The 20439-nt window shown below is 55.5% G+C and overlaps 1 protein-coding gene across 1 annotated transcript; it reads left to right on the forward strand.

Moving 5' to 3' along the window:
• Positions 1-7902: 7902 nt before the first annotated feature.
• On the forward strand, positions 7903-19814 carry IL12RB2 (interleukin 12 receptor subunit beta 2; the record flags this gene model as incomplete). The annotated part of the gene is made up of 15 exons (XM_068199165.1): positions 7903-7964; positions 8871-9191; positions 9581-9695; positions 9962-10137; positions 10334-10473; positions 11146-11290; positions 12909-12988; positions 15629-15845; positions 16363-16563; positions 17151-17252; positions 17330-17485; positions 18117-18254; positions 18559-18646; positions 19290-19389; positions 19644-19814. Coding segments are annotated over exons 1-15 (2208 nt in total), but the record flags the coding sequence as incomplete, so codon positions are not given.
• Positions 19815-20439: the final 625 nt, after the last annotated feature.

Genomic DNA, 20439 nt, shown 5'->3' on the forward strand with positions numbered 1-20439 from the left:
TCTTTCCTGTATTTCATTTTCCTCCCATTCCCAATAAAAACCCACTCGGGTAAGAACAAACCTCCACCTCCTGCCAGGCTGATTTAAAATCCCTCTGAACTGGTCACTGGCCTTCCCTTTGGGTGAGGGATTTTTCATCTCACAGCGCTTTGTCACACTCAGCCTCGCTGTGGGAAGGGCAGTGTGGCACAGGAAAATGGGATTTATCAGGCACATGAGCATGGATTTGGATCTTTGGGCACCCAAAAGGTGAAACACAGCAGTCTCCTTCCTTCAGCAGCCCTGAAACCATTTCCATGTGTTCTGGGACTTACAAAATATTCCCAAATCTGTTTTGTTTTTTTTTTTTTATTTTTCCTAGGCAATGTGAGCATTTCTCCATCAGCTGTTGCACAAATGGATTAATTTTGTGGTTTGTCCTCAATCCTTCCAAACCTCCCTCGTGTGTGCCGCGCTTGTTCCTTCCCCAGGAACCTGTCACTGTTTCCAGAGGAGCAGTGGCCTGGCAAGGAGGGGAGGATTCTTCTTCAGAGCAGCAAACAAACACAGAAATGTGAGTGTGGCACGGCAGGGAGCCTAAAATTCAATTAGAGAGTGCTGCCTGGGCAGGAAGGAAGTTGTACAAGAGCACCACACGACTTTGAGCAGCCCGGGCTGCTGTGAGGTGGGGAAGGTTTTTTTTTTCCAGTGTCCACATCCTGAGACTTGTGCTGCTTTCACCTGAGCTGCTAAACCTCTGGGGGGGAGATGCTCCTCTGGCCAGCAAACAGGGCTGGTCCTGCACTCCAGGGAGCTGCTGGGTGCATTTCCAGCCCCAGGAGGGATCCCTGCAAGCAGAGCAGGGGGCAGAGGAGCACAGCTCCTGCTCTCCCAGCAGCGGGGCAGGGATGGAGAATTCCCAGCTCCCACCGTGGATGGACACCAGAGAGCCACCAGTACCACCCTCCCCCTCATCCCTGGGAAAAAGGGAATATTTCTGCTAATAAAGGGAATATTTCTGCTAAAGGAAATATCTCACAGGGTGCCCAGAGCAGCTGGGGCTGCCCCTGGATCCCTGGCAGTGCCCAAGGCCAGGCTGGACACTGGGGCTGGAGCAGCCTGGGACAGTGGGAAGTGTGGGATTGGATGGGATTTAAGGCCAAACCTGAACCATTCTGGGATTCTGTGATCCCAAACACCATCCCAGGCTGCTCCAAACCCCATCCAACCCGGCCTGGAACACTTCCAGGGATGGGGCATCCCATGAATCCAATCACAAAGTCACTCCCAGCTGATTTATTTTAACTTCTCAGGGTTCCCTTCCCTCAAATATTACAAACCCCCTCATTTTCAATACCAGGATTTTCTATCCCCTGTTTTAAGCTTGGTTTTACCCTTGGCAGTTGAATCCAGTGCCAGAGATCCTCACTTGTTGTTTATCAGCTCAGGAATGAATTCCATGATTTTCACGACCCACAGAGATGCACCACGGCGCTGTCTCATCACTACCAAAGTTCTCACCAAAAAAGGTCTTTTTATTTAAAGGGAAGGAGGGAACCAGTTAAAAGAAACAAGAAATTGGGTGCAGGCAGTTCAGAGGGGTTGGAGGACAGAGAGAACCACCCACCCCTGCTCTGAGCTCCAGCCCATCAGAGCAGGGGGTGTCTACCAGGGGGGAGCTCAGGGTGCAAGGAGCTCCCACCACCACCGGAGACCAGCCAGAGACTCCCCTGTGGGACTTGTTTACCTCTTCAAAGTCAGCTCGGGGATTTAACCTGAATTTAACAGGGATTTAACCTGAAACAAGACCAAAGAAACAATAAATAAATGTAACACATAAGGAATGATGTTTTAAATGTGCAACTGCGTTGCAGTTTGAAACCCTTCATGCCATTGCCGTGCAGGAGGACGTGGAATTCATTCTGGTTTGAGGTTGGCAGCACAGAGAGCTGGGTTTAGGCTCAGCTTAGTCACCAACCGATGGCGTGACCTTTATTTGCTTATCTGCAGAGTCTGGGTTACTGCAGCTGGTAAAGCCCCAGGATCAAAGGATAAAAGCACCTTAAACCCTTCGGGAAGAGCAGCAGGACCAGGAGATGATAGAAACCTGCTCTGAGTAACCTTGTGCTGCTGGTTTTACTCCGAGTTTGCACCCACCAGCCCACCCCGTGCTGGAAGCCCTGCCAGGCTTTGGTTGTCAGTAAAATGTGGAGAGATTGGGTGGCAGATAAAGGCACTGCAGGGGCTAAAATTGGATTTCAGGCTGGGAGGTTTCACAGAGCTCAGTAACACCCCAGACCTTGGGGGATTTCTGAGCGCACAGAGCAGAGATCAAAGCCCAGATTGTGACCAAGGCTCGTGCAAAGCTGCAGAGAAGTGCCTGGCTCAGCAGAACCCTTCTGAAAACACGGCAGGGCAAAACCAGCAGCAGCTGGGATGGCCTCACAACAAAACTGGGGATAATCATTAAAAATGATGGGACCTGGGGGAGCCTCTCCCATCCCTGAGCCTTTGTGGGCTTTGGGGAGGAGGATGAGGAGTCCTGCCCAGGGCTGAGCTCAGTGGCACAGACTGGAACCAGGCTGGCATTTCAGAGCAGAGGATGTGAGAGCTGAGGCTGTGGTTGGGTCTCACCAGGCTCCCCATCAGTGCCAGCCCCCAGTGCCACCTTCCCAGGGCAAATCCCATGAGAATGGCACCGGGAAAGCCGTGGGAGCAGGGCTGGAATGAAGGAGCAGAGCTGGACACAGTGAATAGAAAATTAATTACAGATTTGAGTGAATGAATAGATTATATTCTGTGATTGCTGCTCCCCAAGCCAGCCAAGCCTTCCCTGAGCAGAGAGGAGTTAATCTTGCCACAAGCACAGAGAAAAGCCCACGGGCTGATCTCTGGAGGATACAGCTGTCGATGTGTTTTGTGCACCATCCGATTTCCCAGAGCAGCCCTGCTGGACCCAAACTCTCCCGTGGGACCTCCCTCGGCTCGGCTCAGCTCCGGGGGAAGCAGAACAATGGGATTTTCCAGGCTGAGTGACTCATTCCATCCTGCTGGGGACAGCAGAGCCACGGAGAGTCACCGGCACACAAAGGGGTGGGAAACGCCGAGCCACTGCAGAGGGGACCCTAAAGCAGCCACCTGCAGGGAGGGATGGCTCATTCTGCTGCTGCAGCCGGGCTTCAGCTCTGCCCGGCCACACTTCCGTGGTCCAGGCGCCAAGGAAGCAGAGATGGACACCAGAAGGAAGTTATGGAGCTGCTGCAGGGCTGGAGCGCCTCTGGAGCCAGGCTGGGAGAGCTGGGAATGCCCAGCCTGGAGAGGAGAAGGATCCAGGGAGAGCTCAGAGCCCCTGGCAGGGCCTGAAGGGGCTCCAGGAGAGCTGCAGAGGGACTGGGGACAGGACAGGGAGGGACAGGACACGGGGAATGGCTTCACTGCCAGAGGGCAGGGATGGATGGGACATTGGGAATTGGGAATTGTTCCCTGGGAGGGTGGGCAGGGGCTGGGATGGAATTCCCAGAGCAGCTGGGGCTGCCCCTGGGTCCCTGGCAGTGCCCAAGGCCAGGCTGGACACTGGGGCTGGAGCACCTGGGACAGTGGGAGGTGTCCCTGCCAGGGCAGGGGTGGCACGGGGTGGGATTTAAGGTCCTTTCCATCCCAAACCATTCCGGAATTCGGGATTCTGTCACTCCCCCCCCCCTCCCCTGCTCTCCCGCACATCCCGGGCTGTGCTCACTGCTCCCGGCGCTGCTGCGGCTCCGCTTCCCCCGAGCGCCCGGAGGCGACACCGGGAGCCCCTGGCGGTGTCCCCAGCCTCGGTGTCCCCAGCCTCGATATCCCCAGCCTCGGTGTCCCCAGCCCCGGTGTCCCCAGCCTCGATATCCCCAGCCCCGGTGTCCCCAGCCTCGATATCCCCAGCCTCGATGTCCCCAGCCCCGGTGTCCCCAGCCTCGGTGTCCCCAGCCCCGGTGTCCCCAGCCTCGATATCCCCAGCCTCGGTGTCCCCAGCCTCGGTGTCCCCAGCCCCGGTGTCCCCAGCCTCGGTGTCCCCAGCCCCGGTGTCCCCAGCCCCGGTGTCCCCAGCCTCGGTGTCCCCAGCCCCGGTGTCCCCAGCCTCGATATCCCCAGCCTCGGTGTCCCGCACGGCGCTGCCGCCCCCAGACCCGACACGTTGGTGCTGCCGGGGCTTTCCCAGCGCCACCCCCGGGGGACACGCGGGGACTCCGGACTTCCCCCGGCACTGCCCGGGCACCGGCCGGAGCCGGCAGCCCCTGCTCTGCCTCTCCTCCCGCGGCCGAGAGCATCAGGAGACACCTGAGCGGAGGGAACACGAGATTCCCGCCGTGCTGTGTCCGTGCCACCGGCTCCTTCCTGCTTTTGCTGGAGTTCTGTGGTCAGCAGGAGTCAATGAAGAGGGAATCGTAGGAAAAAGCAGAGCTCGGTGCTTAAAATTATGGGAGAGGGGAAAGCAGGAGAGGAAAAAGGGGGAAAAAAGAAAAGGAAACAGATAAAAGAGAAAGGGAAAAATATTTTTAAAATTATAAAAAAGATTTAAAATATGATAAAAATATAAAAAATGATAAAAAATATAAAATATTATAAAAAAGATAAAAAGGGGAAAAGAAAATATGAAAAGGGAAAAGGGAAAAACAGAAAAGCAGAGAAAAAAGGGGGAAAAAAGGACAAAGAAAAGGGAGAAAAATGAAAACAAGACAAAGGCAAAGGAAATATACGAAAGAAAAAAAAAGAGAATGGGGAAAAGAAAAAGAAAAGTGGAAAACAAATATATAAAGGGAATGAAATAAATTTTTTATAAAGCCTTTTTAAAGAAGAAGAAAAAGGAAATAAGAAAAAAAATCGAAGCAAAAAGGAAGCAACTGGTGGACTGGTGATTTCCTCCTGCCCGTCACTAGAAGACGAAGCTGATCACCTGGGCCGTCCATCAGCATCTTCCCCCACGCGTCCCGGCTGAGCGGAGCGGCCCCGGCCCCGCTCGGTCCCGGTGATGCCGGCGGAGCTCCGGGACTGAGCGTTCCCGGGAAACCAGCGGCGACGCGCGGGAAGGACGGGACTGGCTTCCCAGAACTCCGCGGAGCCCTGCTCTGAACCCGTCCGAGCCCCGCTGCGGCAGGAGCTGCAGCTGAGCTGGGAAGGCTCTGGAAAAGGGGAAGTGCCACGGGAACTGATGAAGGCAGAGGGGAAGGAAGAGGTAAAAAGGAGCGTTTGATATTCGGAATTTTGTGGGGTATCAACACCCCCAGCTTCCCCACCCCCCAGCAAATGAATAATAATTATTGGCAGCTCTGAAAAGGAGCCCAAATGTTGCTCCTGGCTTTGGGAGGGAGGAAAAGCAGCTGGAGGCTCAAAGGCAAAATTTGGGATTCCTGGAGGCTGCAAATGTGTCCCCTCATTTCTAGAGCTGCCTCTGACATACCTGAGGTGCCCGAGGTAAGAAAACTGATCACAGTCAGGCAGAAAAACTGAGTTTATGTCGTTGATGGCCTGAAAAGAGAAGGAACAACAATAGCAAGATATTCATTCGTTTCAAACTCTGTTAAATGTGGCAGTGGGTTGTGGGGGTGCTGAAAACATGAGAGAAAGCAAAAACCGTCTTACAGAGAAGCTAAAATGAGAGTGGATGTGCCTCTGACGAGCCCCTCGCTCTGAGCAAGGTGGGCTGGGCTGCATTTTATTTTATATTTCCTCTTCCTCTCCCTCCCCTTCCCTTTTTCCCTCTCCCTTCTCTTCCCTTCCTTTCCCGTCCCGAGCATCCCCCGGGCCGGGCGGGGCCGGGCCGGGCTGCGGCACTCGCGGAGCTCGGAGCGGCCGGGGGCTCGGGGTGAGAAACCCCGGCCGGGACAGCGGGGGGTGCCGGGGGAGCCCCCCGAGCCTGGCGGGGCTGGGGATCCCCCGGTGCCGAGGGGCGAGTCCCGACCGCGGGCAGCGGGGAACGGCGGCGCCGCGCGGGATGCTGCCGCCCGGGAAGATGCTGCTCTGGGATTTTCAGTGCTGCTGCCCTGGGGTGCTCCGGCACCGGGATTTTCTTTGCCTCGGGATGCTGCCGCCCGGGAAGATGCTGCTCTGGGATTTTCAGTGCTGCTGCCCTGGGGTGCTCCGGCACCGGGATGTTCCTGCACCGGGATTTTCCTTGCCTCGGGATGCTGCTGTCCCGGGAAGATGCTGCTCTGGGATTTTCAGTGCTGCTGCCCTGGGGTGCTCCTGCTCTGGGATGTTCCTGCACCGGGATTTTCTTTGCCTCGGGATGCTGCCGCCCGGGAAGATGCTGCTCTGGGATTTTCAGTGCTGCTGCCCTGGGGTGCTCCTGCTCCGGGATGTTCCTGCACCGGGATTTTCTTTGCCTCGGGATGCTGCTGTCCTGGGATTTTCACTGCTTTGGGGTGCTGCTGTTCTGGGATGTTCAATGTTTTGGGATGCTCCTGCCCTGAGATTCTGCTGCCCTGAGATGCTTCTAACTCGAGATTTTCTCTGCCGTGAGATGCTCTTGTCCTGGGGCTTTCCTGCCCTGGGATGCTGCTGCCTCGAGATTTTCTTTGTCCTGGGATTTTCCCGTCCCGGGATTTTCCTGCCCCGGGATCCGTGTTTTCCTGGCGATGCTGCTGTCCTGGAATGACGATTTCCCGGGAGATGCCTGCCCTGGGGTGCTGCTGCCCAGGAATTCTCACTATCCCAGCTATTCCCTGCATGCTGGGACGGAGCAGCCCAAGCAGAGCAGTGCCCAAGGCCCATCCTGAACAGCGCTGTCCCCTGAGCTCTGATTCAATCCCCCACTGCTGGCAGCTTTGGGGCAGAGCCCCCGGCTCGGGTGGGACAGTCCTGAGGTTTGGGATGACCTGGGGTGTCACTGTCCTCACAGAGCTTCCCTAAAAACTCAGCCAGTGCCAGCAAGTGGGGATGTGTGAGATTCAGGGCACAAATAGTCGGGTTTTTTCTGCCTGAAATGACTGAGATGTTCCTCTTTCCTCTGCTGACCAGGTGTTTGTTGTTTCTGCCAGTTCTCGGAAAGCACAACAGAGAGCTTTTAGGGAGAATTGGGGTTGAACGCCAGCTCTGAGCTGTGGTGCTTCACAGCTGCTTTCATTTCAGAGCTGGAGGGACAGCCAGAGTCCCTGTGGCACATCCACGGGGTGGCAGAGAGGGTGGCCTGTGGCCCTGATGAGATTTTGGGAGTAAGAGCATGAACAGGCCCAGGCTGGAACCCCACAGACACCCCCTGTGTATTTCAGTACAATGTCCTGGGGGTATTTCAGTGCCCTCCAACCAGCAATGCTGATTTCCCTCCCTGCTGTGCAACCTGGGGTGGGGGGGGGGTCCCCCATTAATTTCCCCCTATTAATTCCCCTTAATTTCCCATTAACCTCCCTTTTTCTCAGCTCTGAGCTGGAGTTGTTCCTCAGCAGTTCCTCATCCTTTACTCCCATCGCAGTTCACATCCTCTGACCGAAGGCTTTGAAGCAGGCTGCTTTTGGGGCTGCTTTTGGGGCTGCTTTTGCCCGTTTTCTCGGGTGTTTCGGGCACTTGGCTGTCAGCAGCAGCTGTTTGCAGGCTGTTGACACAGCCCCCAGGCTTAGTGGAAGGCAGAGCATTTCCCTGAAGAAGCTGCTGAGATTGCTCATCCCGGCACTTACGAATCACCTACAGAAGGCACCACATGAAGAGCTGAGCTGAGGCACTGCTGCAAGGCTGAAGGCCACAGACCCTGGATTTAAACAAAACCAGGGAATGCTCATTAGAAAGGTCTCGCAAAATGAGCATTTGGGGTTTTCTGAAAAAACCTTTTTTCTACTTTACAGTAAAGTACAGTAGAAAGTAGTAAAGAGGGGGAAAAGTAGAAAACCCAAAGATCTGTACATACTATCCCCACTTTTTAGAGCTGGCAAAAGGAATTCCTCTCTCTGCAGGCACCAAAATGCCATTTCCATGGATCGTGCCCTCAGCACTTTGGTTGGTGCTGCACCTCACAGCAGGTAAGAGAGGTTTCTTCCTACGCAGCAGTTCTCTCTCAGATGAAGCACTCAGGCTAAGGAGGGTGGGGTTTTTCCAGCTTCTACTCCAAATGCCAGTGAACACCTTCCTTTCTGGAGTTAATAAGTGATGCAGGGAGTGTGTTTGGTTTTCAGTTCAAGGTAGAGCTCTTTGTTTTGTGAGAAAAGGCACCGGTACAGGCGGAGCTCATGAACAGGGAAAATGTCACAGAATCCCAGAATTTGGGTTTGGGTTGGAAGGACCTTAAAGCTCACCCAGTGCCACCCCTGCCATGGCAGGGACACCTCCCACTGTCCCAGGCTGCTCCAGACCCCAGCCCGGCCGTGGGCACTGCCAGGGATCCAGGGGCAGCCCCAGCTGCTCTGGGAATTCCATCCCAGCCCCTGCCCACCCTGCCAGGGAACAATTCCCAATTCCCAATGTCCCACCCATCCCTGCCCTCTGGCAGTGAAGCCATTCCCCGTGTGCTGTCCCTCCCTGCCCTGTCCCCAGTCCCTCTGCAGCTCTCCTGGAGCCCCTTCAGGCCCTGCCAGGGGCTCTGAGCTCTCCCTGGATCCTTCTCCTCTCCAGGTGAGCACCCCCAGCTCTCCCAGCCTGGCTCCAGCCCTGGAGCAGCTCCAGGTCCTTGCTGCACCTCCTGCCACAGCTCTGCTGACACAGGCACTTTCCCAGTCCCCAGCAAAAGGAGGGTTCTGGTAGTTTTTACCTGGGGTTGTCTGGGTTTTTGGGGACTGGGAGCGATCCCGTGGCTGCAGATCCCAGACAGGTCCCACGAGTTCCTGCGCAGAGCCCGGAATTTCTCCCCCAGTCATGCGGGGAGGCTCTTGCTCCTGTCCTGCGGCAGGTGGGGGGCTCCTGCCTGAGGCTGTTTCGCCCTTCTCTCGCAGGATCCTGCAGGAAGGGAGCGGTGAGTGCCAGCAGAGCCGCCCGCGGCGCCGCGCAGCTCTGCGACAGGGGGCAAATGACAGCCAGCCCCTGCTGTGCCCTCCCTGGTGGCACCAGCGTCACCCTGTCCTGCCAGCTGACAGCCCCATGGGGCTGGTGCTGGGCAGCGATTTTCCTCAACAGCTCTGAGCAAATCCGAGCCCAGGGAGGCTCAGTGAGCAAAACCTTCCTGGTCACTGCCTACGGCAGACACAACTTCATCTGCAAATGTATCTGTGGAGACAAGAAAAAAATCGTCTGCGGAATCGATATCCACTGTGGAAGTAAGGAAAATCCCTTCTTAATCACTGCTCCAAGTTCTTAATTACTTCTTACAGCCCCCCTGTGGGAGAGGGAAGCCGGTTAGGCACTGCCAGGGGGTGGCTTTGTCCAGGACTGCTGCTGTCTCTTCCCACAGGGAATATTCCTGGCTGGAATTGTGCAGCTCTGTTATTCCTGAAGGGAGAGAGGCTCAACAAATCTGCCCGACCAGAGCAAACAACACCCTCCCTGCCCAGCATCCCCTAAAATGCCTCCTACCCACATCTCTGGGGAAGAGCCACTGGAGCCACTGGGCAGCCTGCTCTGGCTGGAGATGTTGGACTGAAGGGCCCTGAAAGGTCCAACCCAAACCAGGCTGGCATGTCAGCACTGACAGGAATGTCTGTTTCAGATCCTCCAGACGAGCCCAGGAACGTGTCCTGTATCCAGAAGGGGACACGGGGACATGCCACCTGCAGCTGGCAAAAAGGCAGGCTCACCTACCTCCACACTGCCTACAGGATAGAGTGAGTGATGGCTGTAATACAATTAGTGCCTAATTATCCCCTGCAGCAGCTTTCTCACCATGCCCTGCAGCTCCCTCGGGGTCCAGTAAAGAGGCTGCACCAATCCATCCCTTTGGAAAGGGAACCCTGTCCCCACACCCCCAGGATGTCCTGGGGTGACTCCCTAAACCAGGACACCCCACACCCCCAGGACTGACCCTGTCCCCAACCCCCAGGGCTGGCCTTTCTTCCTCAGAAAACCAACCAAACCTTTCCTCCTGCTGCAGGCTCTCCAATGGGACCGATGCCTTTTCCTTTCCGGAAGAAACTCCCAGTCAGGATTTTGGCTCTGGGGCTCTGAGCAAGCTGGATTTTGACTCCAACTACACCGTGGTGGTTTCTGCCTCCAATCAATTAGGAAATGCCTCTTCCCAGCCGCTCACCTTCATGCTGATAGACATAGGTAAAGCACCACTCCTCACCTCTCGGTCAGCCCCAGACCTTGGGGAGACATGGAAATATTCAGGACCTCTTGGAAAAAACATTAAACCTCTTGGAAAAACCATCCATCCAGCCTAAAGCTATAACCCTACTTTCCACCTAACTCCCCTTCTGAGCTGCCTCTCTGAGCCCTGCTTGTTTCTCTGTTTTGGTGCCAGTGAAGCCACACCCTCCCGACTTCTCGGTGGAATTTGATGATTCCTCTGCCACCAACTGCACCCTTTGGTGGCACGATGAAGCACGAGCACAGCACTACAGGCTGAGGTATCGTCCCCTCGGCAGGCACAGCTGGAGCACGGTAATCCCTCTGGGATTCAGGGACCTATGGAGCTGCTGGGGAGGAAAAAGCTCAGGGCAGAGCTCAGAGCCCCTGGCAGGGCCTGAAGGGGCTCCAGGAGAGCTGCAGAGGGACTGGGGACAGGGCAGGGAGGGACAGGACACGGGGAATGGCTGGAAGTTGAAAGAAGGCAGATTGAGGTGGGATATTGGGAAGGAATTCCTGGCTGGGAGGGTGGGCAGGGGCTGGGATGGAATTCCCAGAGCAGCTGTGGCTGTCCCTGGATCCCTGGCAGTGCCCAAGGCCAGGCTGGACACTGGGGCTGGAGCAGCCTGGGACAGTGGGAGGTGTCCCTGCCAGGGCAGGGGTGGCACGGGGTGGGTTTTAAACTCCCTCCCAACCCAAACATTTCATATTCCATGAAGTTTTTAGTGTAAGTGGCAAAAAGAACATTTTGCTGGGAGCTGAGCACGGCACCCAAACAGAGATTTTGTTATTGGCACGTAAGAAATGAGGGATTTTTCAGATGAAGCCCTGCAGGTCTGATGATTCCTTTGAGTTTCTGGGGCTGCCTCAGCTCAGGGATTCTCTGCTGTTTTTAAATCTGTGTCTGAATTTGTAACTCAGCCTCTCGCTGCCTGCAGCCCTTGTTTCCTTGGGAGTGTAATACCAATTTCTTCATCCCCACTGAAGGTCGAGAGCTTCAGCAGGGAGAAATATCATCTCCAGGGGCTGGAGCCCGACACAGCCTACGAGTTCCAGGTGAGCTGCAGGATCCTGCCCGGCCGAGGGCTCTGGAGTGACTGGAGCAGCAGCCAGGGCAGCACCCCAGCAGCAGGTAAAGAACTGCCCTGCCCTAAACCCAGCTTGGGGCTCTGCAGCCACGGCAAACTCCAGCTCAGGAGGCCAAACTGCTGCTGGGCTCTTCTGGGCAAACTCCAGGTGCAGACCTGGAGCCAAGAGGGAGAAGTTTCTGTAAGAAAATTGCCTTTTTAATGAGCAAACAGCGAAGCTGTTCCAAAACAGGAGTTTCCAGAGCTCCCTGAGAACAGCTGGAGGATTTGGGGGTTGGAATGAGATGATCTTCAAGGTGCCATGCAAACCCTGTAATTCTGTGGTTCTCTGCTCTCCTGCTTGGCTTTGGCTGCTCTTTTTTGTGAATTACTGCCAGCCCATGGGGCTGGTGCTGTTCTGACTCACCCGTTTCCCCTTTCCCCCGTGACAGCAGCAGTTTCTATAAGAGGCATTGATTGATTTGGGAGGTGTGAACTTTTCCCTGCCTCCCCCACCTTCCTCTCAACAGTTTTCTCCCCTTTTCGTTGCACCCTGAGTTTGTGGCCGTCACCCCCACCCTGCCCGTGGGATTTTTAGCTGATCTTTGTGCCCTCAGAGCAGGTGACAGCAAGGGGAGCAGCAGCTCTGGGTGCATCCTCACCGCTCTGTGTTGCAGGAGCTGAAGTTCTCCACAAGTTGTCTCCTTGCAAGCCCAAAATTAAACCTTTCAAAGGAGAAATTCCTGTTCCTGCTCCTTTTTGTGCGAACTGCCAAAAACCTCGTTCACGTGGTGCACAGGCTTTCAAATCCAGGCTGGAGGGCACCAGGTGCAACCCCATATTCAGGTTTTTCTGCTCTGAGCAGTCAATGCTCTGGTTTTATTTCTGCTGCTGCTCCTGCTTCTTGCTTCTGCTCCAGTCACTCTCTGCAGTCACTCCAGGACAAACATGCTGACCTGGAGGGGTTTGTGTCCCTGCTCCAGCCCTGGCTGTTCATCAGCTGCCCCCTGCTCCAGCTAGTAACAACTGGCAATAGAATTGATGAGTTTGTGCTGCTCAGGGTCCTTGAGGAGCAACGCTCTGCCATCCTCTGTCACCTCAGCTTTCCTTACCCACTCATCTCTGAGTCTGGGTTTCGGGAGCTCATCCACCAGCCAGATCTTCCTGTTAATGTCATTTTGGGAGGTTTCTTCAAAATACCAAGAGTTTCCAGTCAGAACTGTGGAAGGAACGGGGGTTTAAGCTGCCTCAGACAAGCTGTTAAAGGCATTTATTAGACAGGAAAATCCCACACGTCCCCCACATGCCCTAATCCAAGGCTGCCTGTTGTTCCAGGATTGATGGAGGCAAGCCCAAGGACCTTCATAAGCCTCAAATTTATGCAAAGACAGGAGCTAATGCTGTGCTTTGATGTGTGGGTTCCCTTGGGAGCCATCCAGATTACTGAGGTCAGGACAAAGCCACCAGCAGATCCAAACTCCTCTGCCTGGGTTTATGGCTTGTTCTCCTCCTGATCTCCACCCTCAAAGCAGCCAAACAACAGTAAACCTGGGTTATCACACCCTGCAGCATTTCAGGGACATTTAAAAGATTAAATTTTAAATTTCTCAGTGGTTTTTACCTCTTCATTTGTTGGCTCCAAACCCCAACCATTCCCACTGCTCCCCTCTTCCTTCCCACCAGTGCCAAGAGTGACCCTGGATGTCTGGTACCGGCAGCAGGAGCTGGACTCTGGGCACCAGAACCTTTCCCTTTTCTGGAAGGTGAGTTCAGTGAAACCCCATGTCTTGGTTTGAACAGACAGGTGTCTGCTAAGGAGGGCAGGAGCCTCCCCTGAAATGGAAAATGCAAACCCCCTTCCTCTGAATTGTTATAATTTTGAAATTAAGGGGTTCTCAGGCAGAGATATGAGAGCAGGAATAACAGCTCCTTACTAGGGAAAAAATAAAAATAAAATAAAAATGCAGTAATGCAAACAGCACTGCCAGAGTCAGAGCAGGCCCTGGCAGCCTGTGTGTCAGGGGGGTGGCAGCAGTCCCATTCCATGGTGGCTCAGCCCTCCTGCAGTGCCAGCTGTGCTTCTGCTGGAGCAGGGATCCTGCACAAGGCTGGAGTTTTCCTCTGAAGCTCCAGGGCTGCTGGAGATGGGCCTGGGCTTCCTCTGGGAATGCAGTGGGGCAGAAAGCTGCTCCTCTGGGAATGCAGTGGGGCAGAAAGCTGCTCCTCTGGGAATGCAATGGGGCAGAAAGCTGCTCCTCTGGGAATGCAGTGGGGCAGAAAGCTGCTTCTCTGGGAATGCAGTGGAGAAGAAAGCTGCTCCTCTGGGAATGCAGTGGAGAAGAAAGCTGCTCCTCTGGGAATGCAGTGGCAAAGGCTGCTGTGGTGTCCCAAAATCTCAGATTGTATCCAGGTAGGAATGCTTGGCTCCTCCCCTGGGCGGAGCATCTCCCCATGGGATGATGGAATGTTCTCAGCCATGCAGGGACACTCAGTGGCCATGAACAGAAGATAATTAATAATTAATGGCCCATGAACAGCAGAGATCTCCTGGAGGGAGGATTGGCTGTGGCAGAGATAAAACTGCCCGATGAACAGCAGATACCTGCCCCAGCTCTGACAGATGGGGATGGAGCACACACCCCAGCCACATCTTGTAACCCAGGATAGCCCAGCAGAGGCAGCCAAACCCAGCCAGGTGAGAGAGGAAATGAAACCAGAGCCAGGTGAGAGGAGAAATGATGATTTTTAGGATGGCAGGGAAGGACTGAACCCTGGCAGAGCACAAAGGTTTCACCAGTTCCCAGGGACAGGGACACGGACCAAGGGTCCCCTCCCTACTCTTCCTGTTATTCATCAGCATTTTTCTACCTGCAATTTCATGGAATGCCAGAATTATTTGGATGGGGAGGGATCCTGAATGTCATCCTGTTCCATGGCAGGGACACCTCCCACTGTCCCAGGCTGCTCCCAGCCCCATCCAGCCTGGCCTTGGGCACTGCCAGGGATCCAGGGGCAGCCCCAGCTGCTCTGGGAATTCCAGCCCAGCCCCTGCCCACCCTGCCAGGGAACAATTCCCAATTCCCAATGTCCCATCCATCCCTGCCCTCTGGCACTGGGAGCCATTCCCTGTGTCCTGTCCCTCCCTCCCTCCCTTTATCCCAAGCCCCTCTCCAGATCCCCCAGCTGACGGCATTTTTGGGGTCTGCTGGGCAGAGCTGGGGGCTGGGACCCCACAGGGAGCATTCCACACCGAATTTGGTTTAAAACCCACCAGAGCTGGGTAAATAAATTCACTGTGTTCCCCCCCCACATACCAACAAGCACTACGCTGCAAGTGAAAGCAGAATTCTCATGAGATTCTGTGACCCCAGAGGTTGTGGCTTCAGCTTTCAGACCTTTATCTTGCAGCACTTTCTTTATCAGGGGTGACTTCCTGCAGCATCATTCATAAAATGGGGTAATAAGCTGTCTTTAGAAGTTTCACAGCAGCTCTCAAGCCAGGCTGACACTCGGGACCACTTCCTACCAAGGGTGTGCTCTTGTTCTGAGACACACACCCAGAAAAAGGACTGAAAATTTAATTTCAGCAGGTTTCCAGTGCCGCCGCAGTGAGCTGCTGCCAAAGCACTGCAAACATTTTGGTTTGTGCTTTGTGCTTTGTTTCGTTATGACAAAAATCAGCCAAACAAATGAATTAATCTCACAGAAACATCAGGAAACTGAGAGTACAACTGCAGGCAGCCTGACCAGGGTGCGGTGCTCCACAGACTGTCAGAGATGTGTGCTCTGAGTGGTTCAGTTTAAAGAATTCTTTATGGTGGCTTTAAGTAAAATCCAACGTTTTCTTTCCAAGCAAAACCTGCTCATTTTGACAAATCCAGCTGAGCAGTTGATCATTTTTTTTTCCGTCCCTTGTGAAAAATGTGGCTTTCAGTGGGAAAAAAAAAAAAAAAAGTTTGAATTCAGCCTCAGGGCAGGAAGGGTTTCAGTGTCCCCAGCTGTGCTGCTGCTGCTGGAGCAGTCAGCATCTCACAGCAAATCTGGAACTGAGTGGGAAAAATAAATCCTGGAATGGTTTGGGTTGGGATGGACCTTAAATGTCATCCCATCCCACCGCTGCCATGGCAGGGACACCTCCCACTGTCCCAGGCTGCTCCCAGCCCCAGTGTCCAGCCTGGCCTGGGGCACTGCCAGGGATCTGGGGGCAGCCCCAGCTGCTCTGGGCACCTGCCCACCCTCCCAGGGAGGAATTCCTTCCCAATATCCCATCTAACCCTGCCCTGTGTCCATGTAAAGCCATTCCCCGTGTCCTGTCCCTGCATCCCTCATCCCTAGTCCCTCCCCAGCATTCCCAGCTGGCAGCACCTTGCTCAAAGCCGGTGACAGACGCACTTTCCCCGCAGGCTCTGAGCAGGTGGGAGGCAGGAGGGAGAGTCCTGGGCTACACCGTGACCCTGGAAGCCCTGGAGCAGGGGAAGCTCCCGGCACAATCCCACCGGACCACCCAGACCAGCTTCTCCAGGGTCACCCCCAGGGCGGGCCACAGGGTCACGGTGACCGCCCACAACCCGCGGGGCAGCTCTGCCCCCGCGGCCGTCCTGACCCACCCGGGCAGCCCAGGTAAGGCTCCCGCGGGCTCGGGATCCCCGCGAGCACAGCTCGGCTCCGCGCCACACCCCTGCAGGTGTTGTGGTCCCTCCGCCTTGCGCTCAGCTCAGTGAGCTTCGGGGATCTGCAGATCCGCTTTTCCCTGTGGTTCCTGCAGGTGAGCAGCCCCAGCTCTCCCAGCCAGAGGGGCTCCAGTCCTTGGGATATCCCCGGTCCTCCCCTGGAATCACTGCAGCAGCTCCACATCCTCGCGCTTCCATCGGGGCAGGGTGTTGGGGTGTGCTGTGCCAGCACCTGCCAGGGCCGAGCTGTGGGTGTCCCATCCATGAGAAAAGCCAGGAATGTCACTGTTCCTGCCCGCAAGCCCTCACCCTCCCATCAGCGCCTCCTCTTCAATTACAGTCCACTTTCATCCTTCCCACGGTGCCAAAGTGCAGGAGACCCAGCAAACCCCACGCACCGAAGGCCCCGGTTTGATTGAGGCTGCAAGAACCTTGTGCTGACAGCGGGTTTTGCTCTCCCCTGCCAGATCTGCCCCCTCCCCAGCGGGTCTGTGCCGTGGGCCTGGGGAACGGCAGCATCCTGGTGAGCTGGAGCCCCCCTGCTGGAGCCGCCCTGCCCGTCGGGGGCTACGTGGTGGAGTGGGCACAGCCCTGGAGGGAGCCACGCCTGCAGCCCCAGCGCGGCTGGGTGAAGCTGCCCCCGTCCCACCTGTCCACTGTGATAGCAGGTAAATGCCACCCCCGGGCTGGCCACGGCACCAGCTTGCTTGGAAAATATTCTTAGCAACAAGTCAGGTGGGAATTTGGGCTCCAAGGCCAGGCTGGATGGGGCTGGGAGCAGCCTGGGACGGTGGGAGGTGTCCCTGCCATGGCAGGGGTGGCACTGGGTGGGCTTTGAGGTCCCTCCCAGTCTGGGATTCTATATTTCTACATATTTCTACATATTTCTACATATTTCTACATATTTTCTATCTATTTCTGTATTTTTTACTAAAATCACTTCCAGGGCTCCAGGGGCAGCCACACCTTCTCTGGGAACCCCGTGCCAGGGCCTGCCACCCTCCCAGGGAACACTTCCTTCCCAATATCCCATTTATCCCTTTCCTCTGGCAATGGGGAGCCATCAATTTTCTGTTTAAAGCACAGTAAGGCTCTGCCAGGCTCAGTAGATCAGGGAAAATTTCTTTCCCTTCTTTATGAAAGATCTATCAATAATCACAAGATTTATCTCAGATTTAAGCAGCTGCTGCAATATTTCTGTCCTGACTGCAAATCCTTGAACAAGCAACTCTGCATCTGTGATTTCTCCCTCCAGAGCACATCAGAGATAACGTCTGCTATCAGATCCACGTGTCTGCACTTTATCAGGACAGAGCTGGGCAGGCAGCTTCAGTCCGGGGAAACTCCACAGCACAAGGTAAACACCAGGAATGTTGTCCAGGTGTTTGTAAGGCATTTTAAGCTCAGCTCTAACACCAGTCCTGTGTCTTGCAGCCCCATCGGCTGGGCCCCAGATGTTCGCAACCCCCTGGGCCAGCGGCGTCCTGGTTTCCTGGGAGGAGATCCCAGTCCCCCAGCAGAGGGGCTGCATCACGGGGTACCACATCTACCTCCACAGGAGGGATGGGCAGGGCCAGCCCGAGGTCCATGGTGGGTGCCTGGGGCTGGAAATGCTTCCCCTGCTCCCCTGTCATTGCTGAAGGTCTCCAGTGGGATCACTCCAAGTCATTTTCAGTCAGAGACTATCAGATTTATCCCTGCTTCTTCTCCCTCCTCCTCTTATTCTTCTTCCTCCTCTTATTCCTCTTTATCTTTTTCTTCCTTATCTTCCTTGTCTTCTCTTATTTTTCTCCCTTCTCCTCTTATTCCTATTCTTATTCTTCTTTCTTCCTCTTCTTCTTCCTATTCCTCCTCTTATTCATCTTCTTATTCTTCTTTCTTCCTCTTCTTCTTCCTATTCCTCCTCTTATTCATCTTCCTCTTATTTTTTTTCTCTTAGTCTTCTTCCTTTTCTTTTTCCTTATTCCTCCTCCTCTTCTTTGTCCTCTTCTTCCTATTCCTCCTTTTATTCATCTTCCTCTTATTCTTTTTTTTCTCATACTCGTCTTCCTTTTCTTTTTCCTTAATCCTCTTCCTCCTCCTTTTTCCTCTTATTCTTCTTCCTTTTCTTTTTCCTCATTCCTCCTCCTCCCCTTCCTGCCTTTACTCAGAGCCCCGCTCCAGCTGCAGGCAGTAAGATCCCGTGCCAGGCTCTCCATCTGCATCCCCGTTTTCCCCCCAGCCGTTCCGGCCGGGAAGGCTCCTCGCTCCCTGCACCTCCCTCACCTGGAGCCCGGCGAGCACCACGACCTCTGGATGACAGCGGCGACAGCGGCCGGGGAGGGGCCCCGGGGCAACAGCGACAGCGTCTGCCTGGAGAGTAAGGAAGAGGTGCCAGGGCGGTCCTTGCCCTGGGATCCCCTTTCCCACACTCCGGGAATGCTTTTCCTGCTCCTCTGCAGTCACTGGAGCTCTCCAAGCGTTCTGAAGATCTCTTGGTGCTGAAGATTTGCAGTTTCAGCCGGGTTTAGGATGTGGAATCTTTTTCTTTGCCTTTAAGCTCCCTTTAAGCTGTGCTGCTGTTTCCTCAGTGGTGGAGGGTGGTTTGTTCACGGAGCACAGAAAGATTTGGGGTTTTTTTCATCTTTTTGATGGAGCTGAATGGTGGCTGCTCTGCATTCCAGGTGCTGGGGGCTGGGTGACCCTGGTGCTCATCTGCAGCTTCTTCATCCTCTCAGCCTGCCTTTGTTCCGTGCCTCCAGCAAGGAGAGTGTGAGTGGATCCATCAGCTGAGCCCCAATAAAACCAGGACACTTATCAGGAGGGGTTAAATCCCACAATGGTTTGGGTTGAAAGAGATCTTAAAGCCCACCCAGTGCCACCCCTGCCATGGCAGGGACACCTCCCACTGTCCCAGGCTGCTCCAAGCCTCATCCAGCCTGGCCTTGGGCACTGCCAGGGATCCAGGGGCAGCCACAGCTGCTCTGGGCACCCTGTGCCAGTGCATTTTAAAAATCTTCACTCCCATCTAATCTAAATCAACCCTCTTTTAGTTTAAAACCATTTTCCCTTGTCCTACAGGATGGTCATGTCCCTTCATAAGCATGGAACAGTGAGGATTGCTCAAAATGAAGGTTTCAGAGTACATGAATGATAATGAAAACATGATAATAAAACAAGGCTCTGAGCTTAAACGACACCTGTAGCCCATAGATACTGTGAATTTTTAACCAGATCTTGAAACCAAACTGAAGGGGAGCAATCCCTGGGAATTATCCCCACCCAGCCAAGAGCTCTGCAGGTCCCTCTGAGGGCGGATCCACAATCACCCCTGGGTTAATTCCACACCCGAGCAGCACAAGGGTGCTGCAGGTCTCACCATTCACGTTTTTAATTGCATTTATCCCCCCTGCAGGTTCCAGTGGCTCCTGTCCCTCCTCCTGCCACAGTGGCAGAGCAAAGCAATTCCCGACCCTGCCAACGCCACGTGGGCCAAGAGCTTAGCAGCTACCAAGGTAAATTAGAGGGGTTTTTCCTTCTAATCCCACAGCCTTCATTAAAAAGAAGCAATTGGAGCCATGCGAGCCAGTAATCTCCTAAAGCAGCAAATCCAGCAATCTCTGGCAGCAGATAATCTCCGCTGGAGGATGTGCTGGGCGAGTGAAGTCCAGAAGAATGCCGAGATCTCCCGTTTCCAGCGGGATGAGCGGCTGTGGGGAGCGGGTCCCGGGAGATCCGTGCCGGGATTCAGTCCGTGTCCCCCCCGCAGGCGGAGCTGAGCGCTCCCTCCAGCCCCTTCCTGCCCTGCGGCTTCGAGGAGCCCGAAACGAGCCCGGTGGAGGAAACCTCGGCTCACCCGGAGCCCCCCATCCCCGGGGACAAGCTGGTGGTGGGCAGCGCCGGCAGCAGGGCCCACGGCGACTGGGCACAGGAGAGCTCGGCAGAGGAGCAGCAGCTCCCGGAGCTGTACCGGAGGCTGCTGGTGGAGGCGCTGGAGCCCCCCGAGCCCGAGCCCGAGTACATCTCCAACCCCGGCACCCTGTCCCCGCAGCCGGACCCTGCCCCCGAGCCCGAGTACATCTCCAACCCCGGCACCCTGTCCCCGCAGCCGGATCCTGCCCCGGAGCCCGAGTACATCTCCAACCCCGGCACCCTGTCCCCGCAGCCGGACCCTGCCCCGGAGCCCGAGTACATCTCCAGCCCCGGCACCCTGTCCCCGCAGCCGGACCCTGCCCCCGAGCCCGAGCCCGAGTACATCTCCAGCCCCGGCACCCTGTCCCCGCAGCCGGACCCTGCCCCCGAGCCCGAGCCCGAGTACATCTCCAGCCCCGGCACCCTGTCCCCGCAGCCGGACCCTGCCCCGGAGCCCGAGTACATCTCCAGCCCCGGCACCCTGTTCCCGCAGCCGGACCCTGCCCCCGAGCCCGAGTACATCTCCAGCCCCGGCACCCTGTCCCCGCAGCCGGACCCTGCCCCCGAGCCCGAGTACATCTCCAGCCCCGGCACCCTGTCCCCGCAGCCGGACCCTGCCCCGGAGCCCGAGTACATCTCCAGCCCCGGCACCC

The sequence above is a fragment of the Anomalospiza imberbis genome, chromosome 9, assembly GCF_031753505.1.
Source record: "Anomalospiza imberbis isolate Cuckoo-Finch-1a 21T00152 chromosome 9, ASM3175350v1, whole genome shotgun sequence".
NCBI classification, from domain to species: Eukaryota; Metazoa; Chordata; class Aves; order Passeriformes; family Viduidae; genus Anomalospiza; species Anomalospiza imberbis.